General features: G+C 55.8%; 2 protein-coding genes across 7 annotated transcripts; one reads left to right on the top strand and one right to left on the bottom strand.

The window, feature by feature from the left end:
* Positions 1-172: 172 nt before the first annotated feature.
* PLD3 (phospholipase D family member 3) lies at positions 173-18866 on the top strand. Of its 6 annotated transcripts, XM_032591492.1 has the most exons (15): positions 173-258; positions 4859-4968; positions 7888-7932; positions 10043-10075; positions 10981-11073; positions 11174-11248; positions 11337-11479; positions 11964-12147; positions 13513-13633; positions 13711-13838; positions 14951-15151; positions 16882-17021; positions 17507-17672; positions 18184-18283; positions 18368-18866. In XM_032591492.1, the coding sequence occupies exons 5-15, from the start codon at positions 11047-11049 to the stop codon at positions 18553-18555; spliced, it is 1473 nt and encodes a 490-aa protein (XP_032447383.1). In that variant the 5' UTR covers positions 173-258; positions 4859-4968; positions 7888-7932; positions 10043-10075; positions 10981-11046; the 3' UTR covers positions 18556-18866. The 6 variants fall into 6 exon arrangements, with proteins under 6 accessions (XP_032447383.1, XP_030153127.1, XP_032447384.1 ...); XM_030297267.1 differs by lacking the exons at positions 4859-4968; positions 7888-7932; positions 10043-10075 and adding an exon at positions 1432-1511; XM_032591493.1 differs by lacking the exons at positions 4859-4968; positions 7888-7932 and having other exon boundaries at positions 10875-11073.
* A 74-nt stretch (positions 18867-18940) lies between these two features.
* Positions 18941-25968, bottom strand: HIPK4 (homeodomain interacting protein kinase 4). Its single transcript, XM_030297256.1, has 4 exons — positions 25504-25968; positions 22438-22794; positions 20847-21695; positions 18941-20100 (listed from the first exon to the last, which is right to left on the bottom strand). Exons 1-4 carry the CDS (start codon positions 25966-25968, stop codon positions 19921-19923), a joined length of 1851 nt encoding a protein of 616 aa, XP_030153116.1. The 3' UTR covers positions 18941-19920.
* Positions 25969-27365: the final 1397 nt, after the last annotated feature.

Here is a 27365-nt window from a genome sequence, read left to right on the forward strand (position 1 = left end):
GCGGCCGCTCTAGCCCACCGGGCCGCCACCAGCGAGAGTGTGGCCGCAACCGTCACGTGACCTCCCACGGTCTCCCAGGCGCTTCGCTCCGCCCCGCTCTAGCGAGGAGCGCAGCCAATGAGAAAGGCACATGCCTAGCCCCCGCTAGCCCGCAGTCTTGCCGGAGTGCGCCTGTGCGAGGCGGGGGTGGCCGGGCGGGGCTCCAGCCGGCAAGGTGCGTGCGGGGCTGGGTCCCGGAGTGGGAGACGCGGAGTGCAGGTACTGTGCGATCTGGGGGCGCGGCGCCTCTGTTAGCCTTTTCATGTTGCCCTTCCCGCCGTAATTCATTTCTTTCCTTTTGTCATCCAGTGCCCCTTTATGTAGCCATTCCTCCCCTTGTGTCGCGCCCCGGTTAAATCGTCACCACCCCGCTTCTGTCGGCGTCACCCTCCTTATGTCGCTGTCAGCCGCCTTAATTCGCTTTCGTTCTAAGTCCCTATTGCCACCCTACGTTGCAGTCTTCCCCCTTTAAGTCACCATTGCTTTCCGTCACCTGCTCTCTTCTTTTGTTGCTATTTTTCTTTTATGAAGTCCTCACTGAAGTCGTCATCATACCCCCATGTCACCTTCACACGCCTCCTGTCACCATCTCCTTAAATCGCAGTCACCCTTCCCTTGTGTCATGTTCACTCCATCCCTCCCATGTCACCTTTGCTTCCTAACAGTCACCGTCCATGCCTCATGCTTCTAGTTTTCCCGATAAGGAGCCACTCTGCCTTCCAGTTGTTTCTCTTGCCTCCGTGTTGCCGTCATTTCTCCGTGTCACCTCTCACATACTCACCACCGTATGGGCTAGAGTCCCATCCTGGCGTGTGCCAGAATCCCAGCTCCACCGCTAAACCCTGGGTAACCTTGACCACCTGATCACACCTTTGCAATCTCAGCTTCCTCATCTGTAAAACGCACACAAGGACACCTACATCAAGGACGATTATGAGGATTCTGCAAGTTTATTCTTGTGATATGCTCATCCTGATGTGGAGATTTGGACTAATAATGTTATTAACCATGTCACCCTCACCGTCATGCGGTCCCCTTCATCACCTCTTCATTGTCACCTCCCCCCCTCCCCTCGGGTGCCCTCATCATTCCCATGGTGTCGGTACACTCCCTGTGTCATGATACCCTCTGCCATGGCAACAACCCACGCCACCCCACGTCACAGTCTCCATGTTCTCATCTCTGCCACGTCACCACACCTGAGGGGGTGGCCCATCGGCCATCACAAACCTTGCTTGGGTAAATACTTAATCCCTATTTCTCCCTTGTTGGATTGAGTGATCTGCCACCCCCAAAACGAGAGCATTGAGCCGACGCTGTAGTGGGAATCCAGGAGTGGTGTGGGGTGGGGGGAGACTAGCTGGCTTAGACCCAGGTTCCCTTGACTTTTAGAATCGGGGGTACAGAGAGATGAGGCAGGTCCCGGCACACCTCAGTCCAACCTCAGCGACGCTGAATGCCTAGGTAGAGAGGTAAGTATCTTATTCACTCGACTTGCCTTGGGGAGGCAGTGTGAGACAGTGGTTAGCAATGTGTGCCTGGGGGCTGGAACGCTGGTTCCAATCTTGGTTCTAGCACTTAGTACTTAAAAAGTTTCATGGCTTTGAGCAGGTGGCTTAACATCCCTGTGCCTCAGTTGCTGCATCTGCAATATGGCGATAAAAACACAAGGTATTCATTCAACAAATATTTATCAAGCATGTTCTACATGCCCAATACTGTGCTAGGCATGGTGGGACACATCAGTGAACAAAACAGACAAGAGATCCCTGCACCCGTGAAGTTTCTATTCTAGCAAGGGTCAAAGACAAGCAGACAGGTAAGTGGATTCTATGATGTGTTAGAAGAAGGGGGAAGAGAAAAGAAGAGGGATGGGAATGCATGGTAAGGGTTATAGTTTCAAATAAGGTGGTCAGGAAAGGTCTTCGTAGATGGTATATTTGAACAAAGACGTGAAGGAGGGGAGAGAGTGACGAGGCTCTACGGGGAAGAGCGTTGTAGGCAGAGAGAACAGCACATGCAAAGGGCCTGAGGTGGGGACACACGTAGAATACTTAAGGAATAGCGAAGAGGCCAGTGAGGGAGGAGAGGGGTGGGGATGAAGCCAGAGGAGTGAGGCGGCAGATCATCTGGATGTCATGGGCCGTGGACAAGACTTTGGCTTTACTCTGAGTGAGACGGGAGCCATGGGAGGATTTGGAGAAGAGAGACTCAATCTGATGTGACACGATGTGACATGAAACGGCAGCAGCAGCTCCAGAACTTCGACCAAGGATGGATTGGCCAGAGCGGCCTGGCCAGAAGGAGCACCAGAGCTGTCTGCTTAAAGCTGCACTCACATATCCTTTATATTTGGAGAAAGCTTCCGACGTCCCCCTCAAAGTCTGGGAGGGAGAGGAGATGTTGCTAGAGTGTCTGCGAAGCCAGTGCCACCTCTTGGTTCACGTGCTGCTGGGGTTGGTGGGGAGGGGTGGCGGACAGCCACGGATCTACAGATGATGAACAACAGGAGAGGCGGCTGTCTACACCTGGGGTCCCGAGGCAGCCCAGGGTCAAATCCTGGCTCCACTGTTTCTTGGCTGTGTCCTTTTGCGCCAATGACTTAACCTCTCTGGGTCTTTAGTTTCCTCATCCGTCACATGGGGCTGAGGAAAGGGCTAATTCGGTGAGAAACTGAATACGTAAAGTGCTTCCAGCAGCGCTCGGTTCAGTAACAAGGGGCCCTGCCCTCTCACCCCACTTCCTGCCCTCCCTCCGGGTGGCAAGGAAAAGACATTCTGCCTGTATGTTACATTCATGAATCGGTTTCCGACATCGTGGTATCCTGGAACAGAACTGAGCCCCGGGTTCGAACTCCATACCGACAGACTTGAGATTGTACAACCCGAGCAGAGTTTTCCCTGAACCCTACTGCCTCATCCGAAATGGGGAGAACAGTGCCTTGCCCCCAGATGTGCGGTGGTGTTATTTTTGAACTGAGACATCAACCACTTTCTCTCTCTCTCTCTCTCTTTTTTTTTTTTTAATATTTATTTTGAGAGAGAGAATGAGCAGGGGAGGGGCAGAGAGAGAATCCCAAGCAGGCTCCAAGCCACCAGCGCACAGCCCAATGTGGGGCTCGATCTCACGAACAGTGAGCCGAAATCAAGAGTTGGACGCTTAACCGACTGAATCACCCAGGCACCCCTAACACTTAGTGGTTTTTTTCTTTTAAGTAAGCGCTCCGCCCAACGCGGGGCTTGAACTCATGACCCTGAGATCAAGGGTCGAATGCTCTACCAAATAAGCCAGGCACCCCCATCCACCATTTTCAATTGTGAGGCTATTATGTCCCTCCCCTACTTGTTTTTCTCCAAGGCACATACTATATGCTTCATGCGTCTATCTATTGTCTCACTCCCCAAAAAGAATGTCATCTTTACTAGGATTTTGTTTTTTTCTGTTTTGTGCTATCTTTCCAGTTTCTACACAGGCCTTATCAGTGAGTAGTCACTGAATACTAGTTGAATGACTAGATGAATGAACTGATACCTACTGTCCCTGTGTTGGGTGGTAATGGGCACACTGCAGCGACTGAGACAGCCCAGCGCTGCCCTCATGGGTTTCATAGTCCAGTGGGAGAAACAAACCCATCACCAGGCCGTGACAGCACAGAGCGGTCAGGGCTGGGGCTGGGGAAACAGAAAGGTCATGTGGGATGGAGAAGCCCAGGGACTATTGGAACCCAAAGTGGGGGGTGGTTCTGGACCAGCCCGGGAGTCAGGGAGGACTTCCTAGGGGAGGTGGCACATGAGCTGATAGGAATGAGCAACAGGAAGAGGAGAGAAAGGTGTGCTGGGCAGGAGGAGCAGCTGTGGGAGTGTTTGGTGGTAAAAGTGTGGTTTCAGTTCAGGGAACTGAAAGATATTAAATATGAATGGGACATAAATGAGACAGTAAACCAAAGAGGTTATTAAGGGGAGATCATTCAGGGCTCTGGGAAGCACAGTGAGGAGCTGAGACTTTGTCCTAAGGATACCAGGGGGTGGTGGGGGGCATAGGTTTTTGAGCGGGAAAGGAACAATTTTCCATTCAGATGGAGGGGGACTAAAAGGGTTGGATAGAGATTGGGAACCAAGGGAGGTGGCGGGAGTGGGGATCCCAGTGGGAGTGGGATCCCTCAATCCCAGAGGGCAGGTCGAGGCTGTGGAGGGGAGAAAAAGGGTGTGTGTGGGAGAGACCTTCAGGATGCCAAGTGGACAAGCTGTGGAGGGTCCAGGACGATGCCCAGGACTCCAGGGGAGTCAGGGCGGTGGGGGGGAGGGGTGCTTTCTGAAAGAAGTGACACATAGGCTGAGACCCGTAGGATGAATAGGATAGCTGTCCTTGAAATGGGGACCCAGAAGAGCAGCAGGTTTGGGAGAGATGCTAAGGACAGTTGAGGACATGGTGGGCGTGAGGGGCTTGGGGACCCCTGGAGAGAAACATCTAGGAGACGAGGGAGCTTCCAAAGCTGAAATTCAGGGATGAAGTGAGAGCTGGAGACAGCTTTGGGCCCTAGAGGACATGGTAAGAAGTTTGCCCTTGGCCCTGAGGGCAGTGGGGAGCCACAGAACGGTCTTGAGCAGGGATGAGACAGCTTAGATTTTTGAGTTCCAACTCAGAAATATTCACCAATCATGATGTACTTTGTTGTTTTTTACCCATTTGTTTTTCAGACCAAGCATCTTCTCTCCCTAGGAAGGGCACCTTCTAAAGGTCCTTTGAAATAAAGGTTCTACTGCTCAAAACAAAACAAAACAAAGTTTACAAAACCAGTGCTCTGTTCCGTTTTCTGTAGACTTGACCTCAGGCGATTGTTCAGTCCGAAGGGGTCTGCACAATCAAGTGAAAATCAGCTCCTTCAAACACAAGAACGTTTCTGTTTTGAACCATATGGAAGGCCCATAGGTTTGTAAATGTTTCCTGTGGTGTAGTCTGGTGCTTCAGCAGCCAACTGGCCCTGCACCCTCCTTTGCCCTCTCAGGTGGCTTGAATCAAACTTAAACTGACCTTGAATTTTACTCTCAGGCTGAAAGGCTGTAATCTGCACCCACCCATCTGCTCTGGGCTTAGAGCACAAGCTGGTTATCATTGTGTATAAAAAAATGTCACTGGGTCTAGAGAGACCCCTGTGAACGTCTTTTTTCAAAGGTTTCCATTCTACCCCATTTCTTCTGTTGCCAACAAACATTTATTGAGTGGTTGTGATGTGCTGGGCACAGACTTAGCTTTTTAAGGGACACATAAGTCTATCTGTGCTAAAAGTGTGTACAGAGTACTAGGGGATACACAGATGTCACCAAGAAGCTTGTTTGGGGGATTTGCTATGCTGCCTGTCTCCCATGGATGGGTTCATTGACAAATGTGAGGTTGGTATATTTGTTTCCCCATTGGTCTGAGGAGGAAAGTAAAGCTCCGAGAAGGGAGCCTTGGTTCCCAGGAATACATGGCTAAGCTCTGAACCCAGGGCGGTAGGACTCTGAGACCCACCCCTTAAACCATTCAGAGTTCACCAAGCCTCCACCCCCTAGATGAGTATGAGATGATCCCCCACCCTTTTTTGGTTTTTTTTTTTTTAAGTTTACTTATTTATTTTGAGAGAGAGTGCATGCACACATGCGTGCAAGCTGGGGAGGGGCAGAGAGAGGGGACAGAGGATCCAAAGCAGACTCTGCATTGACAGCACAGAGCCCGATGCAGAGCTCAGACTCACAAACCATGAGATCGTGACCTGAGCCGAAGTCAGACGTTCAACCGACTGAGCCACCCATGAGTTGTGCCCCATGAGACGATCCCCATTCTATAGATGAGCCAGCAAGGCTCAGAGAGGTAAAGCCCCATGCCTGAGGTCACTCAGTAAGAGTGACAAGTGGGATTTGAACCCTAGACTCTGCAACATAAAACACTGGTATGGAGGAGGGATCAAATCTCCTGCCCCCACCCAAGGGAGGGGTGTTCAGGGAGCTGTGACCCAGCACGTGTCTCTGAAACCCAGTGGGTTTTGCTTCCTCCTTTTCTGTGGGCTGTAGTGTCACACTCCAAGGCAGGCAGGGCACAAGCCAAGGGACCAGGGATATCCTCTGGGCTTGGAGGGGCACCCTTGCAGACAGAGGTACATCCCATGACCAAGGAAGCAGCGCATAAGGATCAACCTGGGCATTGCCCAGGGACCCCGTAGGGGTTCTGGGTTACTAGCAACACAGGAACTGAGCCAAGCTGAGGAAAATGCCCAGCACCTGCCAACCTAGCTCTGTCAGTCTAGCTGTCTGCTCCCACCTTTGATCTCACCCTGCCCTGCGTCCCCTTCCTCCCAGGGATCGGGATAGGGATGCTGGATACTTAATCCAGCTAAAGCTTTTTTTTTTTTTTTTTGAGACTGTGATATGGAGGAAAGGGCACTCAAGCTAAGAGCTTGAGCCTCATAATTTAATTTCCACACAAGTCCTATGCATTTAAAAAATTAAATGGTCACTAAAGCCCTACAATAAAAAGCATCTTGTCTTGGGGGTGGCAGGGGGAAAATGGTGCCTTTTTTCTTTTTCTTTTTTTTTTTTTGTCAGGAGCCTTGACACAATCACATTTATTGAGAACCTCTCACGTGTCCATTCTATACACTTGAGAGATATTAATCCCTTTAGTTCAAAGGAGTCCCTTCTCAAATTGTGTATGTTCAGAACACACAACACGCAGTGTATGTATTCATTCGTTCGTTCGTTCATTTCATTTCTTTCTGGCCTTTTCCCAAGTTGACCTTCCCCAGATCAGCTATTGGGGCACTATCCGTGGCAGTTGTTTGGGCCCAAACCCCTGGCTGTACCACACACATACACACACACACACACACACACACACACACACACACACACACGTCTGTTCCCCACACAGCCAGAGGGAGCCTGCAAACACCTGAATGAGTTTCCTGTGGCTGCTATCACACGTTACCACAAATTGAGTGGCTTAAGACAACCAAAATGTATTCTCACCATTCTGGAGGCCAGACATCCAAACTCAAGGTGTTGACGGGGCCAACACCCCCCTTGAGGCTCTAGGGGAGATTCTCGTGACTCCAGGCATACCTGGGTTTGTGGGCATACCTCAGCAATCTCGGCATCCCCGGTCACGTGGTCTCCTCTGTCTCTTCTCTTCCTGTCTCTTAAAGACACTTGTCATTGGATTTAGGGCCCACCCATATAATCCAGGATGATGTCATCTCAACATCCTTAGTGACCTCTGCAAAGACCCTTTTTCCAACTAAGGTCACATTCACAAGTCCTGGAGATTATGGCCATATTGGACATATTTTTTTTGAGGCCAGCAGTCAACCAACTACAACACCCTAGGCAGATCATGTCTGTTCTCTGCTCAGAGCCTACCCATGGCCCCGACCTTCTCACCACAATCCAGGCAGCCCTGCACAATCTGGTCAGAGCCTACCCATGGCCCCGACCTTCTCACCACAATCCAGGCAGCCCTGCACAATCTGGCCCTGTCACCCCTCTGACTGTTCTCTCCTCCTCACAGCCCACCCCACTACAGACACACTGGCCTTCTTGTTCTTCCCAGTACACATCAAGCACACTCCTGCCTCTGGGCCTTTGCACTGGCTATTCCCTCTGCTTGACACACTCTCTAAGAAGTCCATGTAGCTCCTTCCCTCCCCTCCTTGAAGTTTTTTCCAGGTATCCCCTTCTCAGGCTTTTCCTGACAATCCCAACTCCTCCCCCCCAACCCCGTCCCACTTCCCTGATTCTCTGTGGCATGTATTACCTTCTAACATAATTTACTTATTTTTGTATCTGTCTTCCCTGGTGTCTGTTTTGTTCACAGTGGTATTTCCAGTGCCTCAAACAATAGCTGGTACATAGATACTCAGTAAGTATGTGTAAAATTAACGAACAGCCTTATGAAAAGTAGGTACTATTCTCACCATGCCCATCTTACAGATGGGAAAACTAAGGCACAGATTCATTGTCACTTCTCAAGGTCAAACAGTCACAAGAGCACTGAGGATCATATTCAAGTCAGGCATCTGGCTCTGGAATCCACAGTATTAACTGCCTTACAGTCTAACCTACCTCTCCATTTTATTTATTTATTTATTTATTTATTTATTTATTTATTTATTGAGAGCGAGTAAGCACAAATGTGAGCGGGGGAGGAGCAGAGGCAGAGGGAGCAGAGCCCAACTCGGGACTCTATCTCACAACCCTGAGATCATGACAAACCAATATCAAGAATCAGACTCTAAATCAACCGACCAAGCCACCTGGGCACCCTACTAGTTTTTTGGTTGCTTTTTTTTTTTTTTTTAAACACCTTAAGTGCATTTTTTAAGTTTATTTATTTTGAGACAGAGAGGGAGACAGAATCCCAAGCAGGCTCCACCTCATGAATGCAGCACTCAATCTCCTGAACCATGAGATCATGACCTGAGCCACAATCGAGAATTGGCCACTTAACCAACAGAGCCACCCAGTTGCTCCTTAGGTGTATTTTGATAAAAATATAGCAGAAATTAAAAGTAAACCCTTTGTTTCAGACCTGTAATCACCATACAAGTTGAAAGCCAAAATGTCACTAATAATCTGAATGAAGTGCATGCTAGTTTCTACCTATTTTTGGTGTATTAATGGCCATTCCAATTCTCGGCCTCATTGTGCCCAATCCCGTGCCTCGCACCTCCGTGCCCAACCTCTCCCCCAGTTTTGTTTTTGTTCACTTTATTTTCCCTAATTTTACATCGCTTGCGGTTCCAACCCCATATTTTGTTGTTGTTGTTGTTTTAGAGTTATCTACATCCAAAGTGGGGCTCAAACCCACAATCCCGAGACTAAGAGTTACAGGCTCTACTGGCTGAGCCAGCCAGGCGCCCCTCAACCCCGTGTTCTTCAATAAAACCTTTGTCACCAAGGCTTTTGCAAATAAATAAAAGGCAAATGTTTCCTGCCCCAAGCCTCCCCTCGCCCACTTGGCAACCCTGCGGTCAGCCACCTCTAAGATTGTTTTCTGTTGCTTCTGGTGACCTCTGAAGTTCCAAATAACCTTGGTCTGTTACCATTTCTTGCTGGATCCGTTTGGCCCATCCCCATTTGTCTCCCTGCAATGAGAGGAGGGGATCTAGCTGTGCTCAGCCCTTGCCAATCTGGGATCTGACGTTGTGGGTGAAGGGGTTTCCAAATTATCCTTTCACGTGTAGGCTGGATCTTCCGGTAACGCGGAAGGGCGGGGGAACCTAGCTCCCTTTTGCAATTTTCTTCTTTCCTTCTTTTTTAAAATCTCAGTAATGCGTGCCGTGGGACGCAACACCTGTGTTGGCTTTATAATTATTTCTTAATCTGCACAGAGATTTTTTTCCTCTACTTTTCTGTAACTCGCTTATATTGCACAATTTTTAAAAAGAAAATAGGCGTACAATAAAAAGCAATCCTCACCCACCCCAAATGCCACTCGAGGCAACCCCTTCTGATGTTGTCGCATCTCTCAGTGATCATCCTTTTCTGCATCCATCTGTTGACTTCTTGCGCGGACGGAGGGGAGGGCGTCCTGCCCCTGTTGTATTGGGAAAGGTGGGGGGGGGAGGGGTTCTTCAATTCTTTTCGTCAGCGGTGGTCTTAAATCCTGCTTGGGAAAAAGGAGATGGGAAATGGGAAATCTTGCTTAATCTTCCAGCCGGAGCCTGGATTTCCGAAACAAAATTTTTAAAATCCCTATCAAAATATCAGTTGGCTTTTTTTTAAAGAAATTAAATAGTTATCCAGACTCCAACAGAAAACCCACAGTCTCCTTCCACCACCCCGCTCATCCCCCCCCCTTCCCAACCCCATAGCTTGAGTTGTGTCTTCTGATTTTATTCGCTACCTCTGAAAATCATATTATTCAACCTTGATCGCTCCACTTTATTTTATAAGGCTTTTAAAATTTTTTGAGTATAATTGACATTTTATACGGTTTTTTTTTAACAATTTTATTTATTTTTGACTAGGTAATACATGCCCATGGTACAAAAATTCACAAGGTTTGTAGACAAGATGCGGGGTTTCTTTTCCTCTTTACCTGTACCCTCCCTACCCCACCCCGGGGCTCTGGGGGATATGGGTGGCAAAGCCCATCCCCCAGCCATGTACTCCCCGCACCCCGGCCAGGTTGGCGGGACCGTATCTGGGGGACCGGAGCCCCCCTTCTCCCTGCGGTGAGCCGGGGCGGCCTGCGCACTGCGCAGACTCCCCGCTGCAGTGGGCGGAGCCCCGTCTGGCCCCGCCCCCTCCTTCCTCCCGCCCCTGCTTAGCCTGTTGGGGCAGAAGCTGGGGCCCCGCGGAGGTTAGCAGCTGCCGCCTGCGGAGTGAGACCGAGTCCCCTCCGGGGTAAGGTGGCGGAGGATGGCTCGGGGGATGGGCTGGGGGCTGGCGGTGAGGCCCCGATGGTTCCGGGCTCCCGGCTTGAGCTGTCTGGTGGGTACCTAATGGTGATGGCAGAGGAGCCACCTGGAAAATGCTCCCTGGGTGGTCTTCGGGCTGCGAGAAGCCAGGCAAAGATTTGGGGCTTCACTGACCCCATCCGGAGTGGTCTTCTTGGGAATGTCTATATTAGAGCTCAGAGAAGGGAAGATGCTAATAGGGAGCGTAATAATGAGGAGCAGGATGGGCGCTAAGGGGGAGGGGGCAGGGTGGGCGCTAAGGGGGACAGCGTAGGCACCATGGATGATGGGAAGAAAGCAAGGCGTTAGACTTTGAGGGATTTCGAAAACCCTGCTGACCAGCGGTCAGCTTCCTCCTTTTGGGGTGGCGGGCCCCATGCCAGTGATCCCGTGCTTACAGACAAGGAGACCCAATGGATCCCGTGAGCTCGACACTACTCTGCTTTCCGTGATGTTCCCCCAAAGCCCGGAAACCCCACCACAGTGCCAGCTTTTGTTCCCCACAGTTTGGAGACCCTGACACACCCACTTGCCCCGCCTGGGCTCCACATATCCCCTGGCTGCCTGGCAAGATGAAGCCTAAACTGATGTACCAGGAGGTAGGTGGATCTGGGGCCCCGTGGGGTGGGGCTGGGTGCAGTGGAGGGCAGAGACCCTGCCAAGCTGCCCTGTCACCCCCCTACCATACCCATTCCCCAGCTAAAGGTGCCTGCTGAAGAGCCCGCCAATGAGCTGCCCATGAATGAGATTGAGGCTTGGAAGGCTGCGGAGAAGGTAGGAGCCCGCCACCACCCTCACCCTGTCTCAGGTGTGGGCTGGGCTGGTCGCCTTGGGCTGGCTGATGGCCTCCTCTTCCCCACAGAAAGCTCGTTGGGTCCTGCTGGTCCTCATCCTGGCGGTCGTGGGCTTCGGAGCCCTGATGACTCAGCTGTTTCTATGGGAATACGGCGACTTGCATCTCTTCGGGCCCAACCAGCGCCCAGCCCCCTGCTACGACCCCTGCGAGTAAGTTGAGGCGGGGGAGGGGTCTCGGGCAGTGGGGGGAAAGAGCCCTGCCAGGACCCGGAGGCTTACACATTGAGCAGGGACTGCCCTGAGCCACAGCCGGTGCCTGGGACAGGGGGAGGTGATCTGATCGCAGACTCCCAAATGCACCGTCACAGGGCCTTCCCTCCATCCCCAACCCCTCCCCCCAACACTGTTCCCATGACAGCCACAGCATCATTTTCTGTCCGTGTCTGTGAGCAAACCAGCACACACACAGACACACACACGGCATCTTCCGACACATGTGTGGACAGACACACACACGCACAAATAGCCGCATGCGCAGCCTGCCTTCCACTCGTCTAGACGAACAAATGCACAGACGCACAGAATCGTGAGTACAGGCACATACAAATATCCTCCGTGGACGGACAGGGGAGCACTCATGTTCCAGCCAGTTGTCTCTGGCCCCCTGTGGCTGATACCACCCCCCACCCCCCAGAGCAGTGCTGGTGGAGAGCATTCCAGAGGGCCTGGACTTCCCCAATGCCTCCACGAGCAACCCGTCCACCAGCCAGGCCTGGCTGGGCCTGCTCGCCGGTGCCCACAGCAGTCTGGACATCGCCTCTTTCTACTGGACTCTCACCAACAATGACACCCACACTCAGGAGCCCTCTGCCCAGCAGGTACCTGGCAACATGGGCCCTGGCTGGCAGCAGGGGCGGTGGGAGCCATTGGGGGGAGGTGGGGGGGAGTGAAGGGGGTTCCCCTGCAGCCCAGGAGACAGATGGGCACGTCTCACACAGTGGGTTGGACACAGGTGATTGAAAGCAACTGTCTTCACATGGCGCTCTGGACTGGGGGCGTTTGTCACGGTCATCTGGAGGCCTCTGAAGGTCAGGGTGTGGGTCTGGTTACCAGGGATTAGGCTGACAGCAGTTGCTCGCCCAGACCCTGTCACACAATGAAATGGAAGAGTAGGTAACAGCCCAGCCTCAAGCCAGCCTGCCGCCTCCCAGCCCCGTGACCTTGGGCAGGTCACCGCCGCTCTCAGGCCTCAGCTTCCACATCTATAGAATGGGGCCAATAGCTAGCACTTGCCGCTTACAAGAATAAATCCATGCAGATTCCAGCACGGTCTCTGACAACCATCCCCCCCCCCCCCATCAGCGTTTGCTTTATATCCTTGTCAAGGTCTACAGACACACTTAAAAAACATAAAACCTCAAGATGTGAAAAGGACCAGCCTAGGCGGGTAACCCCTTCCTTGAAAGACACACTGACTTGGTCCCTTCTTGTTTTCCTCCCCCTGCTGCCTCTTTTTGTCAGAAGCGGGCTTAACATTTATTAAAATTGCGGGGCTCCTCAAGCACTGCCTGAAAACATAATCACAGAAGTTAAAAATGATTGGAGTGCTCCCTCCCCGCCGGCTCCCCCTGGAGTGGTTCAAAGCACAAAGCACAGACATAGGAGGCAGGTGACCTGGGTTCAGATCCCACTTCACCACTGAGTTCTCCGATGCCAGCTTTCTCCTCCGCACCTCCGGGATTTTACTCAGACCTGCCTCATCAGTGAGAGCAGTGAGGAGTCTGTGAGTTCAGATGTGAAGGGGCTTAGGGTGGGGCCTTGCTCACAGTAGGAACCAGGGAATCCTTGGCTGTCGTTCTTACAGTTATTGGCACCATCGGGCCTCACCCTATACCTTCCTGGATCCCCAGCCCGTGCCTTGCCCCCAACATGTGAGAGGGTGCATGGAGGCCCCTGTGGTGCCAAGCTTTGACGCTTCCAAGGCAAGATCTTGGGGAAGTCCCTGGAAGGACAGGACTGGCAGGGAGGCCCTGGTGTGGCCCAGAGCACCAGTAATTAACCAGATGAAAGGTTTTCATAGCTTAGCCTGTAAAGCCATCTCTCCATGTCCCGGCTAATGGAAAGCCTGTTCAGTCCTGATCACAAATTGAAATGCAAAATCAAGACGGCCTTTTTTGGGGGGTGCCGCATGGGGTGGGAGAGCTGGCAGGCCCAGCCTCTCAGAGGCTCTCCCCTCCCTACAGGGTGAGGAGGTCCTCCGGCAGCTACAGGCCCTGGCACCTCAAGGCGTGAAGGTCCGCATCGCCGTGAGCAAGCCCAACGGGCCCCAGCCGCAGGCCGACCTGCAGACCCTGCTGCAAAGTGGTGAGCCAAGGGGCAGCCGTGGGGGGTGCCGGGCCGGGGGCCATCCGAGCCGGCTCCCGACAGCCTGTCTGTCCCAGGTGCCCAGGTCCGCATGGTGGATATGCAGAAGCTGACCCATGGCGTCCTGCACACCAAGTTCTGGGTGGTGGACCAGACCCACTTCTACATCGGCAGCGCCAACATGGACTGGCGCTCCCTGACCCAGGTCTGCCTGCACCCTGCCCACCCACCCTTCCCGGCCCCTCCCCGCCCCCACAGGGCGCCCGGCCTCCAACCACACCCCTCTTCCATCCCAGCATCTTCTGTGTCCAGTCTCTGCAATGGCTTCCTTCCTACCTCCTACCAGGCCTCCCTAAGCATCCCCAAATCCAGCCCAGCCCTCACTGCCTTCCCCCCCGCCCACGGAAGCCTGGGGTTTCCTCTGATCCCCGATGACAGCTGCCAGCCCTTCTGCATTCAAGGCCCTGTCCACCGATTTGCCCTTCATTATTCATTCCCTGAGTGCCTGCTCTAAGCCCAGGCCTGTCCCGGGAGATACTGGGGACGTGGTGGTAAGCGATGGACCTCTGGGAACTGTCAGTCCAGTGCAGAGGCAGGGTGGTCACCAGGCAGTGCGGCAGCCCAGAGGGTCAGGGCCAGGATGGGGGACCCAGTCTGGAGTATCAGCGAAAGTCTTCCAAAGGAGGTGACAGCTAATATGATAGCTGAAAGATCTGTAAGAGTTAGCGCGAGACGGGAAAGAAGGTACGGCTTAGGCAATGATCCTTTATTTCCTCAGCAAATAACTCCCAAGCCCCTAACAGCACCAGCTCTGGGGGAGATGCTGAAGATACAGCCGTGGCTGAGACATCCCTGGTGGCTGTCTTCCCAGTCCAGCGTCACTAGAGAGAGAAATGAGGGAAGTCCAAGGGACCGTGAAAGCCCAGAGGAATGCCCGACACAGTCTGGGCAGTCAAGAGAGGGTTCCTGGGGGAGGAGGCTGTCAGCCGAGCCCTAAGAATGAGTAGGAGCTGGTTCTGTGGAGGGTAGAAACAAAAGCATGGGCAAAAGTTTGGGAAACCTGGCACTTCAGAATAACCAAAGGATTTTTGCCAGAACTTGGCGAGTTCTTAGGCTTGAGTCAAATCCACGCCCGTCTTGGGACTTTAGTCCTGGTGGTGGCGGTGGGGCTGGGGACGGAGGGGCAGAAAGATGGGGAGGTTGAGAGGCAAGGGGCAGGAAGGAAGGCTGAGGGGGGTGGAAGAGGGGGCTGTGGGTGTTCATGCCATCCGTGGGTGCCAGGCTACCACCCCCAGGCTCAGCACTGCCCTCCCACAGGTCAAGGAGCTAGGCGTGGTCATGTACAACTGCAGCTGCCTGGCTCGGGACCTGACCAAGATCTTTGAGGCCTACTGGTACCTGGGCCAGGCGGGCAGCTCCATCCCGTCAACCTGGCCCCGGCCCTATGACACGCGCTACAATCAAGAGACACCGATGGAGATCTGTCTCAACGGAACCCCTGCTCTGGCCTACCTGGCAGTGAGTCTTTGGGAAGAGGGGCCTTGTCACAGTCTCTGCCTAACCCTGCCCAGTGATGGGGAGGGGGCGTCCTGGCCACTCACTCTGGCTCACTCTGCCTGGTCTGGGGCCGGGGCCGTGTCCCAACCTCCCTAGGCCTCGGTTTTCTCTCCTGCCACCTCTAGGGAGGTACAGCTGTGTTCATGCAAGCCCCCGGTGCCTCTGTGCTGTCCCAGATAGCGAGCGGCTCTTTGCGTTTAAATCGGCTAAAATTAAACATGGCCAAGAATTCAGTTCCTTGGTTGCCTTAGCCACATTTCAAGTGCTCGGTAGGCACATGCGGCAGACGGCTACCACACCGAACGGTGCAGATACACATAGAACGTTTCCATCGCTGTGGAAGGTTCTCTTGGACAGCATCCGCGGTCGCCTGTGGCAGACGCTGAGCCCTGTAGACGAGGCGCTGCTGTTTTCAGCTGCTGAGACTTTCACCAGTTGGGGCGGCCAGTCTGGGTGCCTTTTGGTCCCCCTGAGCAAGTGACCTGGCCAAGCCCAGAGTCCTGGTGGAGGGCCACACAAAGGCACGGATGCAGGGACCCATGATTTACAGGGGTCCTTTGCTCTGGTGGCCTCGCCAGGAAGGTTAGGCGTTCCCCTGTTACCACTTCCCCTTCAGAGCTTGAGTTTGCTCATCTGTCACGAGGATGGAGGGAAATAGGTAAAGGGCATGGTGTGGTACGGTACATAGGCAAGGTCAGCAATGAGCAAGTCAGGGACAAAAGTGATTAGAGGTCCTTAAACCTGAGCACGCATCAGAAGCATGGCGCTGGGGCAGGGGGCGGGCGGGGAGGGTGGCTGTTAAAACCCAGACTCCTGGGCCCCGTCCCAGCACCCTGGCTCAGTATGCCGTGTGCAGTGAAGCCCAAGAATCTGCAATTCTTTTTTCTTTTCTTTTCATTTTTTTAATGTTTATTTGTTTTTGAGAGAGAGAGACAGAGCATGAGCAGGCGAGGGGCAGAGAGAGAGGGAGACGCCGAATGTGAAGCAGGCTCCAGGCTCTCAGCACAGAGCCGGACACAGGGATCAAACCCACGAACCCGTGTGATCATGACCTGAGGCAAAGTCAGACACTCAGCTGACTGAGCCACCAGGCGCCGCCCCCCCATCCCCCCCCCCCCCAAGCCAAGAATTTGCAATTCTAACAAGTTCCAGGTGATGTTGTCTGTGCTGGACCAGGACCCTTATGTCAGGAACCTCTGTGTTAGAGCGTAAATTCTCTTTTTTCTTAATGTTTATTTATTTCTTTTGAGAGAGAGCTTGCACAAGCAGGGGAGGGGCAAAGAGAGAGGGAGAGAGAGAGAATCCCAAGCAGGCTGTGCTATCAGTGCAGAGTCTCATGTGGGGCTTGAACTCATGAGCCGTGAGATCATGCCCTGAGCCGAAATCAAGAGTCCAATGCTTAACCGACTGAGCCACCCAGGGGCCCCTCGCATGAATTCTGGAACCAGACAGCCTAGGTTCAAATCCTGGCTCCATTTGTCAGCTGTGTGACCTTAGGCAAATCACTTACCCTCTCTGAGCCTCAGTTTCCTCACCTATAAAATGGACGTGGTAATTATCCCAACCTTTCCCGGAGGCTGAGAATTCAGTGCAATCCACAGGACCTGGCTTGGGACAATTTGTCTGTGCCTGGGGTCCACTATGATGGCACCCCTGGCAAGGCACGTGTCTTGACTGCCCCCTCCCTGCAGAGTGCGCCCCCACCACTGTGTCCCAGTGGCCGCACCCCAGATCTGAAGGCCCTGCTCAATGTGGTGGACAACGCCCGGAGTTTCATCTACGTTGCGGTCATGAACTACCTGCCCACCATGGAGTTCTCCCACCCACGCAGGTGCCACTGCTGCATGGACGGGGCTTGAGGCAGGCAACCACCATGAATGGAAGAGGCAGCGGGAGACAGAGTGATGAGGCCACAAAGCAGGCAGGGGACCCAGGCAAAGGGAAACCACAGGGAGAGGCAGAGGAGACAGGAATGGGGGGTTTGGATACTCAAGACGGGGTGGGGCGGGGGGGACAGAGGAAAGGATGACAGTACTGGGGGGCTGGGGACAGGGCGGCGGACCTGAGGCCTGGGGCAGGGGTTGCGCGGTGTAGGATTTCTCAAGTTAGGGAGCAGGGAGTATGGGCTGGAAACAGGATGAGGAGCTTGGGGGGCAGGAGTGGGAGCCAGAAACGGGATGGGGCACGTGGGATTTAAGGAGGCAGGAACAGAACTGGGAGCCAGAGACAGGGCGGTCTTGGGATTTGAGGGCGCTCGGAAGCTGGAGCAGGCCTCAGGGTGAGGCCGTAGGTAAAGCTGTCCTCTGAATCCCCCAGGTTCTGGCCCGCCATTGACGACGGGCTCCGGCGGGCTGCCTATGAGCGAGGCGTCAAGGTGCGCCTGCTGGTCAGCTGCTGGGGACACTCTGAGCCATCCATGCGGGCCTTCCTGCACTCCCTGGCCGCGCTGCGTGACAACCACACCCACTCCGACATCCAGGTGGTAAGTGCCCCCCCGGACCTACCCCTCGGACCTGAAGACAGCCCTCAAGGAGCTCACCTGTCACCTGACAGGGACGACCCAGATGGACAGGGCTGTGCCATGACGGGGAGACCGTGGGTCCAGCCAGGAGGACAGGGCACAGGGAGGGGGGCAGGGCCCAGACGGAGGAGACATGGACGGAGGCATCATGGCCAGGATAGGGGGGTCCTCCCGGGAGGCATCTGCCCCAGTGGGGGGGTGTCAAGGAGGACTTTTTGGAAAAGGGGACATCTGTGGTGAGACCAAAGGACGAATAGGAGCTGTTCTAGAAGGAATGGCAAACAAGGCAGCTGGTTCCTCCCTGGTAGCAGACACCCACTCCGCTGGGCCCCGTTCTGGCTCTCACAGTTCTGTGGGAAACAGCTGAGTCCCTAGTCCTGCAAACCTGCTTCCACTCCCCACCCCAGACCCTGGCTTGTCCCCAACCCCACCCTGCATCTCGCGCTCCTTCCCGTTCTCCCCTCGCCCTCAGAAACTCTTTGTGGTCCCTGCGGATGAGGCCCAGACCCGGATCCCATACGCCCGCGTCAACCACAATAAGTACATGGTGACCGAACGCGCCACCTACATCGGTGAGTGTCCTGAGCTCCGCCAGGGGGATGGAAAGGGAGTCCGGTCACAGCCGTGGGCTCTGACTCTCTGACCCCACCCGGCAGGAACCTCCAACTGGTCTGGCAGCTACTTCACGGAGACGGCGGGCACCTCGCTGCTGGTGACACAGAATGGGCGTGGTGGCCTGAGGAGCCAGCTGGAGGCCGTTTTCCTAAGGGACTGGGACTCCCCTTACAGCCATGACCTTGACACCTCAGCTGACAGCGTGGGCAATGCCTGTCGCCTGCTGTGAGGCCGCGGTCCCGCAGACAGGCCGAGGCCTGCGAGGCCCCCACGGACCCAGATATCCCGGGTCCCGGCCCCTGTCCCCGTGCCCCCGCTTCTGTGTGTCCCGTTGTGGCTCCACTGGCTCTCCCCTGCTCTCCCACCTCTACCTCCGCCCCTGCCAGCCTGACGCTGTGGCCCCAGGACCCGGCCCAGCTGGGGGAGGGATCAGCCCCCGAAGAAATGGGGGTGCATGCTGGGCCCGGCCCCCTGGCCCACCCCCCTTTCCAGGGCAAAGAGGGCTCAAGGTTATAAGAAGAAGTAAATAACTTGTCTGTACAGCCTGTGCCTGGCTCAGTGATGTGAAGTGAGGTGTCGGGGTCGGGGTCGGGGACGGCTGGCATGGGCCTCTCCTGGAGACGTAGTGCTTGCTGAGCCCTCAGCATGTCAGCGGTGTGGCTTGGCAAATCCTGAACCCACAGCACGTGCTGTGTCTTTAGCATGTATTTGGCACGTGCTGGGCTCTCGGTGTGCAATGCACATGAACCAGTACGTGCTGAGCATGTAGCGTGTAACCATGTGGACTGGCACGAGCTGACTCCCACGTGGCCAGCCCCACGCTGCTGCACACTCGGCGTGGCGTTCCCAGACTCCCGGCCAGACGGGCACACGCTGACCCGTCACCGTGTCCCCCAGGGTGGGCTCGCATGTCTGAACACTGGAGTGTGCACCGAGCGTGAATTTCTGCCTGCCAAGTGAATTGACACTTAGCGTGACCCGAGCATGGGTGAGTGCATGCCAAGCCTGTGCACGTGGCAAGGGCAGGTCAACAGATGAGACCTGGGCATTTGGCGAGCTTGGGTTGGCAGCTGCTGAACACCGGGAATGATCTGAGGGTGGATTCTCCCGTGCCAAGCACGTAGCATATTTAGGGGGTGGGTCAGCGAGCGAGCGCAGCCTGTCCCTTCCCAGTGCGACAGCAGCCCAGCCTCCAGCCTGAGCTGGTAGCCGACTGGGCGCAGATCAGAGAGCAGGGCCCTGGCCACCGGCCTGAACCCCACCCTGGCACCAGGCCAGGCTTCACGCAGGGCTGCTGAACAGTTCTTTATTGAAATAGGCAGAGGCAGCGGGGCCAAGGGCATGCGCGGGGCCAGCGGGGTACAGCCCCCTTCCTGTGTCCCTTTGGCCCAGGGGGCCACGGGCCAGACCCCAAGGCCCTCCTGTGTTCGACGTGTGTGTGCTGGCATGCATGCACCATGGGCGAGGGTAATGGGGAATTTCTGGATAACTATCTTTCTGTAAGAATAATCTGTGGGTTCAGGAAGTGGCTCTAAGGAGGGGATCCCAGCCCAGCTAGTGCAGCCCCCGGTGATGGGCAGGGGTGGGGTCACCATCAGTGGTGCCCACCGACGTGCTGCAGGAAGCTGGTGGTCTGGGGTGCACCATGCGGGTGAACGTGGCGGGGTGGGAGCGCCTGAGCCAGGGGCCCCCTGACACCCTCCAGGGTCCAGTCTGGCTCACTCAGCCATTCCCCAGGGCAGCTGCTGGGGTCGAAGAGCTCAGGGCCCGGCCTCTGTGGGGGAGAAGAAAGGACTATCAGCCAAGAAGCCCCCCAACCCTGGGAACCACCAGCCTGCCCCTCACAGACTCTCTCCAGTCCTGAATGAAACCCTTCTCACTTCCTGAGGGCGATTTTATTGGACCCACGTTGTAACTTTGGGGCCTGAAATAGCGTATGTGGAGACCTTAAGGGATTCTGAAGGAACTTCTTTCCGAGGGGGGGTGAGCACCTACTAAGGCCTTGTTCCGAGTGTTGGGCCTTTATCACTTCCTGTAGATGGATTAGTACTACGTTCTTAGTTTTCACACAGCCTGAAAGTGCATTAGTATGTGCTGAGCCTTGTCACATCATGAGAGTAGGTTAATGTGTGCTGAACTTTACGTCCTGAGTATGAGTTAGTGTGTGCTGAGCCTCTTAACCTGAAGTTATTAGCGTGTGCTGAGCCTCATCGCATTGTAAGGGTGGGCTAGGGTGTGCTGAATGTTACATCCTGAACACAGGCTGTATCAAATCCTAATCGTATCCTGAGCATGGGTTCGTGTTTGCTGAACCTTATCACATCCTGAGAGTGGACTAGTATGTATTGAGCCCTGAGCCAGCCGCAGGCAATGCAGATGTGCGGGGCGGGGCGGGGGGGGGGGGGTGGCGGGGGGGGGGGGGGGGGGCAAGGCCTGGTTCACGGACACCCCCATCTTGGAGCTCGGGGAGGCCCTGATCCCAGAGCCACCTGCACCCCGCCGGCCACCTGGCTCACTCACGTCAGCATCCATGGTCATATCCTCGATGTCTGGTCCATCCCCATCCCGCTGCAGGATGGCAGGCGGCTCGGCAGAGGCCCCGCGGCGCTCTCCTTCTGCCCAGCCGCTGCCTTGGCACGGTGCAACGTCGTCAGGCGAAGCCTGGCTCAGCCGGATGAGGTTACTGAAGTTAGAGTCCGATTTGGAGCCTGCGGGGGGCTTGCGGGCCTTGTGGCGGCCTGCCAGGCGGCTGCCATAGAAGGCCAGGATGGGCTCAGGGCCCGAGTCGGGCGCCCGGCGGCCAGCGGCGGCTGCCTTCAGTGGGGCCAGCATGTCGGGAACCACATCGGCTCGGGTCTCCCCCCACAGCCCACGCCCCACCTCCTGCAGACTCAGGTCATCCAGCTGGTCGATGGCCCTTTGCATGCCCGGTGCCTTCTCCTCGCAGAAGAAGGGCCCGCTGCCCACCACGCTGCCCAGGCCCACGGCCTCCTCCTCCTCGGCCAGACGGTAGTAGGGAGGCCCGTCTTCCGCAGCGGCCACCACCGGCGCGGGCGTCTTGCCCTCCGCCTGCAGGGAGAGGCGGCGGCCGCGCAGCGAGAGCTGGTAGTAGCGGGTGGTCTCGTGGGCGCTGCGCAGCTGCTGCATGGACACGAAGGGGTGGCGCAGGGCTGCGCTGGGGCTGATGCGTTCGTGCGACTCCCACGTCAGCATGCGCTTGATCAGCTCCACCATGCTCTTGAGGTCAGCACGCTCCGCCAGCGCCTCACGGTCCGGGAACGTCAGCCGGGCGGCCGCCCCACCGCCATTCACCGTCTCGATCTGGTCCAGCGATTTGAGCATGTACTTGCGGCGCTCCAGGGGCCGCACCTGGTGGGACCCGGCGGGGGGGGGGGGGGGGGGGGCACGAGGCTGACGTTGAATCCAGGCCTTGGGCCTTGGGTGCTCCCGAAGTGGGGCCCACACATGACCCACCCTCCTCCACCCCCAGCTCCCAGTGTGCCCTGGAGGCTGGTCCAGGGCGCTCATGTTGCTACGAAGTCCACACGCCTGAAGCTAGGCTTCCGGTTCTGCCCGTGATCTGACTCGGAGCTCTCTTGCTGCTGGAGGGCCACACCTACTCCCCAATACCAGACCCCCCTCCCCCGCCCCGGTCTGACCCAGAGCCCTCCTACTGCTGCAGGAAAGGTACCTGTGTTCTGTGGTCCTCCTGTCATCTAACCCAGAGTCTCACTGAGCCAAGTTTCACTCCCCCCCCACACCTGTAGTCCTCCCCAGATCCATGGGTCCGGCCCCTACCAGCTGCTAGCAGAGGGGCTGTTCGAAACCTCTGGTCCTCCACCGCCGAGCCCGGTCCTCCAGGGCTCCCAGTGGTCGAACCTCCCTGCCACGCTAGCGTGCTGCCCCCGGCCACGAAACTCCGAGGAGCCACCATCCACCTGCAGTGCCACCTTCGGTCTCACCCACGTCTCTCATGCTGTGACCACTCCCGCAGCTGACCCTCGAACTTCCGGTCCTCTCCGAGGTCTAACCTAGATTTCTTTTTTTCTCGATGCGATGCGGCAGCCCCCGCCCCCCGCCACCGCTGCCCTCGCCCCGCCTGCGCCCCTACCTTGGTCTCAGCCAGGTAGTCGGCCGAGGACTTGAGCTGCCAGGGGTTGCTGGCATCGGGGTGAGGGTTGCGCTTGAAGAAGTGGTGGGCCTTGCGGGCGGCGTGCAGCAGGTGGGGCTTGGGCAAGCCCTGGGTCTCACAGATGTAGCGCACCTGGTCGTACTCGTTGTTGCCCGGGTAGAGGGGCCAGCCCAGGTGCAGCTCGGCCATGACACAGCCCAGGGACCACACGTCCACCTTCTCACAGAAGGGCAGCCCCAGCAGAATCTCGGGGGCCCGGTAGAAGCGCGACTGGATGTATGGCTCTTTCACGTAGCGCACCTCGCTGAAAATGCTGGCTGAGCCGAAGTCAATCACCTGTGTCAGGGGGAGGGAGGCAGGTGGGCAGGGCGAGGGACAGGGACAGCCGATCGAGGCCTCCCCGGTGTCTCTCGCCAGTGTCTTTCTGCATCTGCCATCTGGCCATCGCCGTGTCTGGGAGTCTTTATCTCTCATTTATGTCCCTGTCTTTGCCAGTCTATGTCTCTGGTTTGCATGTTGGTCTCTCCGTCTGTTTCTTTCCACTAGAACCTATGTCTGTGAGGGTTAGGATCCCTCTTTTTGTCCTTCGGTCCACACCTTGTCCATCAGCAAATCTTGTTGGCTCCACCTTCTGAACAGATCCAGAATCTGCCCACTCTGTATCCCAGCCTCATCGCCCCCCACTGCCCCGTCCTGTCCTCCATCGTCTCCCACTGAGGCCAGTGTAAGGGCCTCTTCTCTGGTCTCCCTGCTCCTCCTTCGGTGCCCCAATCTCTACATCAGATGTACCCTGAGAGATCCTATGAAGACCTGACTCAGATCACGTCCTTCCCCTACTCAGAACCCCCCTGTGGCTTTATCACATCCTGTGATGAAAGCCAATGGCCTCACCGTGGCCCCCAAAGCTTGAGCAATCTGCCCCATCACCTCTCTGCCCTCCGCTCCTCCCCCTTTCTCCCTCGCATGAGCTTCTCACTGTCCCTTAAATAAGCCAGGTGCATTCCCAGCTCGGAGACTTTGCACTGGCTGATGCCTCTGCCTGGAATGCTTTTCCCCCAGATGTCCACACGGTTCCCTCCTCTCAGGTCTCAAATGTCCCCTTCTCAGTGAGACCTCCCCTGCCCATCCTATGAAAAACAGCCTCCCCCACCGTTCCTATCCCCCTTCCCAGCACTCTGCTTTTCTCCAGAGCTCTGAACACCACCTCACACACCATACATTTTACCTTTCAGTTGAGTTCATTGTCTCTCTACCCAGCTAGGATGTCAGTCCCGTCAGGGCAGGGATTTTGTCTGTTTCACTGCTGCCTCCCTGGAAACTTAGAACAGTACCCAGCACACAGCTAGGGCTCCGTCAAGAGTGAGTGAATGAATGAATGAATGAATGAATCAGCTTTATGTCCCTGCCATTCTTTCTGCCTCTTGTTTGTAACTCTCTTGTTTTTTGTTTTTTGGTTTTTTTTTTTTTTTTTTTTTTGCCTTTTCATTGTTTGCCTGTTCATCGTGCCTCTCATCTCTCAGCGTCTCTCTCTGTCTCCATCTCTGTGTCACTGCTAGGAAGACACCTCCCTGAAGCCCCGACCCTCTTCTGTCTTTATCATCAGCCACTGTTCACATCCCTCGCAGGCCCTCGGAACAAGACAGGGGCTCGACGAGCACCTGCTGAACCAGCACTGTGAATGTGGCTGAAAGTCTGTCTCTCTCAGGGCCATGGGCCATTTTCACTCTGAATGTCCAAGACTCTATCTTGGCCCCTGCCTCAGTTTCCCTCTCCGAGTTTCCCTGCTTTTCATTCAGCTACCCCTCACTTTCTAGGTGCAGGAGGTGGTATGATGAAATGACTCTTAATCCGGACTCTAAATACAGACTGCTGAGGCCTGAATCTCAGAGCTTGAGGGACCCTGGGCACTCAGTGTTCATGGGATCCATCCATCCATCCATCCATTCCACAAACACGGGAGGGGTGCCAACACTGGCCAGGTGTTGTGGATCTGTCCTGTTTCCTGCTGTGTTCGTGGGAGCCTCTCTTTCCTTGGGTCTCTGTCCTTCCATCTCTTAGGGCAAAATGATCTGCCTTTTCATGTCTCTATATCTCCCTGTGACTCTGACATTCATTGAGCATTGTCTCCGCCACAGGACTGTGCTGGCAGATGCCGACAGATCTGACGTGGCTGCCTTCATGGAGCTTCTAGTTCAGACCCATCCCCAGACAGTAGCAAACCCAGAAGTGGACCGAGGGGCCAGGGCTGGGATTGGGGGGCACAGACAGGGGTGCTAGGGCAAAGGGATTGGGGCTGGGATGGGAGGGGACACAGGCAGGCAGAGGGGCCGGGAATGAGATGGAGGGAACCAGGGGCTTGTGGCCTGCAAGGCCCTGTGTGACCAGGCCCCGTCACCTCCCTGATCCCCTTTCCTTCCTCTTCTCACCCTGCTTCAGCCACCCTGGGCTCTGGGGTGCTTCTCAAACACATAGACTCAGATCACTCCTGCCTCAGGGCCTTTGCACTAGTTTTTCCTTCTACCCAGATGCTTTTCCCCAGATGTCTACGTGGCTACCTCCCTCCTTTGGGACTTTTCTCAAATGTCACCTTCCCAGTGAGGCCTCCCTGACCTCCTTGTTGACAGTTTCACTCAGCACCACCAGTCAACACCCCACATCCTCCTCCCTACTTTATCTTTTCTCCTTCTCACTCATATACTATATTTGACTCAGTTGTCTTGGTGACTCCATTTCCCCCACCAGAATGTCAGCCCTGCAGAGACAGGACTGGGCCTCGAGGAGGTGAACTAGGAACTGGACAAGGACGAGAGGCCTCAGGTCTGAGAGACAGAGGATGTCAGAATCGGGACAGGGAGATGAGGATTTTAGGACTAGGAGGTGGGGACAGGCATCAAGGGCAGGGTAGGGCAGGGGAGACTTCAGTGGCATGGGGGTGGGGTAGGCGGGACAAGGGAGCCCATGGTGACAGGAGGGCGTCTAGGGCTGGGGGAAGCCAGGAGAAGACCGGAACGAGGGACATCGTCACCCCAGGGCCGCCCCACTCACCTTGACCCTAAAGGGGCAGCGGGTCTGGTCCACCAGCATGATGTTCTCGGGCTTGAGATCGGCATGGATAATCGCCAGCTCCTTGAGCCGGGCCAGGGCTCTGAGCACCTGCAGGGTGACCGTGCGGATGTGGCGGGCAGGGAGGGGTGCGAAGTTGTTCTCCTTCTGGAATTCGAAGAGGTTTTGCTCCAGCAGCTCGAAGACCAGGTAGAATTTGAGGGCATCATGGAAGAACTCGAGGAAGCGGATGACGTGGGCCTCCTCTGGGTCCAGGCCTCTCATGCAGCGCAGAAGCTTAAGCTCATTCTTGATGATGCGGTTGCGGTAGGCATCGTTCTTGAGGATCTTGATGGCCACCATCTCCCCCGTGCTTCGCCGCCAGCCCTTGGCCACCTCCCCGAAGGTGCCCTTGCCTAGCACCTCAATGATGTCATAGCAGTCGGTCTCGGACTGGATGGTGGCCATGGTGCCCCTGCCACCAGGCACTGCCCTGCTGTCGCCCTCACCCCACAGGCTTTGCCTTCGAAGCCTTCGGCCCCGCCACCGGCTCCGAGGCCCCCCCAGTGGGGGAAAGAGAACCGCACTTGTATCTCCCGCTGCGAGGTTCGCCCCTACCTCCCTGGCACCCCCCAACCCCCTGGGCCTCACTGCCAGTCTGCCAGGGGCCACACCCCTCCCCCGAAGCCCTCCTGGCTTGGGACGAGGGGCCCCAGGCGCCCCCGAATGGGTTCCAGCGTTGCTGAGTGGCTCTGGTTCTGTTGTCGGAGACCTGAGCCCCAGGCTGGAACGGGGGGTGGGGTGGCAGGTAGAGCCCCCTCCCCCACCCAGTGGCGGAACCCTGGAGGGGCTGGACAGGTGAAGGGTTGACTGAGAAGGAAGTCTGATCCTGGACCTCTAGGCCGGAGGGCAGGGACATTCCTCAACAGAGGTGAAAGGCTGGGGGGATTTGTGTGTGTGTGTGTGTGTGTGTGTGTGTGTGTGTGTGTGTGTCTGTGTTCAGCAAACACCCACCCCTGCCGGTGGCTGTAGTAGGAGAGGTATGACTGAAGCAGGGCCAGGTGGTAAAAGGTCTTCACTGACAGGCTAAGGAGTTTGGAGTCATTTAGGGTCCTGGGGTACTGGGTACAGGGTACTGGGGAGCCACAGAAGGGCTGTGAGCAAGGCAGGACAGCATCAGATGGAAGTATCAGAAAGCTACTGTGTGAATAAGAGTGGAGGGGACGAAATTGGAGACCCTGAGCCTGGAGCAGGGCCCAGGTGAGAGAGGGTGGGGTGTCGGGGAGGAGGCTGGTGTATGAGACAGGAGGCCAAGCTGTGGGACTGACGGGTTGGGGGAGGGGGGGAAGAGGGAACCATCCAGAACAAGGCCCAGGGCTCAGGGATGGTCCCTCAGATAAGGAGCACTTTAGGGGAGAAGATGCTGGTGTCAGATTAGAAGCTTGGACACCAAAACATATAGACATGTCTTGAGTGCTTTACAAGCCTTAGCCGATCCTAATGACATACGTTTTAATAGCTCCATTTTGTGAAAGAGAAAATCAAGACACAAAGAAGTTGAACAAATGCCTACGGTCACCCAGCTGGGTGCCAGATACAGGCTTACCGCCCACCCCCACCTCCCCCCCACCCCCCAGCAGTCTGGTTCTAGAGCCAAGCTCCCAGTGCCCGGGAGACGTCCACGGGTGGTGCACTGCATTCCCATGTGGACCACGGGGAGGGGTGACATGACCTGGGGAGGGTATGGGGGTGAATGAGGGCCTGGGAGGAGTCCTGAGGGCCCAAAGGGCATGAGGAGAGAGAGAGGGAGTGGGGAAGAGACAGGAGAGGGTGTTCAGGGAGGAGGAAGGGACCCTGAGAAGTCC

The sequence above is a fragment of the Lynx canadensis genome, chromosome E2, assembly GCF_007474595.2.
Source record: "Lynx canadensis isolate LIC74 chromosome E2, mLynCan4.pri.v2, whole genome shotgun sequence".
Taxonomy (NCBI): Eukaryota; Metazoa; Chordata; class Mammalia; order Carnivora; family Felidae; genus Lynx; species Lynx canadensis.

Bases quoted from the DNA above. Each gene is read 5' to 3' on its own strand.
- HIPK4 (XM_030297256.1), bottom strand. From the start codon at position 25,968: ATGGCCACCATCCAGTCCGAGACCGACTGCTATGACATCATTGAGGTG. The intron at 22,795-25,503 runs GTGAGTGGGGCG...CCCCTGACACAG, and splicing joins GCTGCCCCTTTAGGGTCAAG to GTGATTGACTTCGGCTCAGC. The intron at 20,101-20,846 runs GTGAGTGAGCCA...TCTCCCCCACAG, and splicing joins ATATGACCATGGATGCTGAC to AGGCCGGGCCCTGAGCTCTT.
- PLD3 (XM_030297267.1), top strand. From the start codon at position 11,047: ATGAAGCCTAAACTGATGTACCAGGAG. The intron at 11,480-11,963 runs GTAAGTTGAGGC...CCCACCCCCCAG, and splicing joins CCCTGCTACGACCCCTGCGA to AGCAGTGCTGGTGGAGAGCA. The intron at 12,148-13,512 runs GTACCTGGCAAC...CCCTCCCTACAG, and splicing joins AGGAGCCCTCTGCCCAGCAG to GGTGAGGAGGTCCTCCGGCA.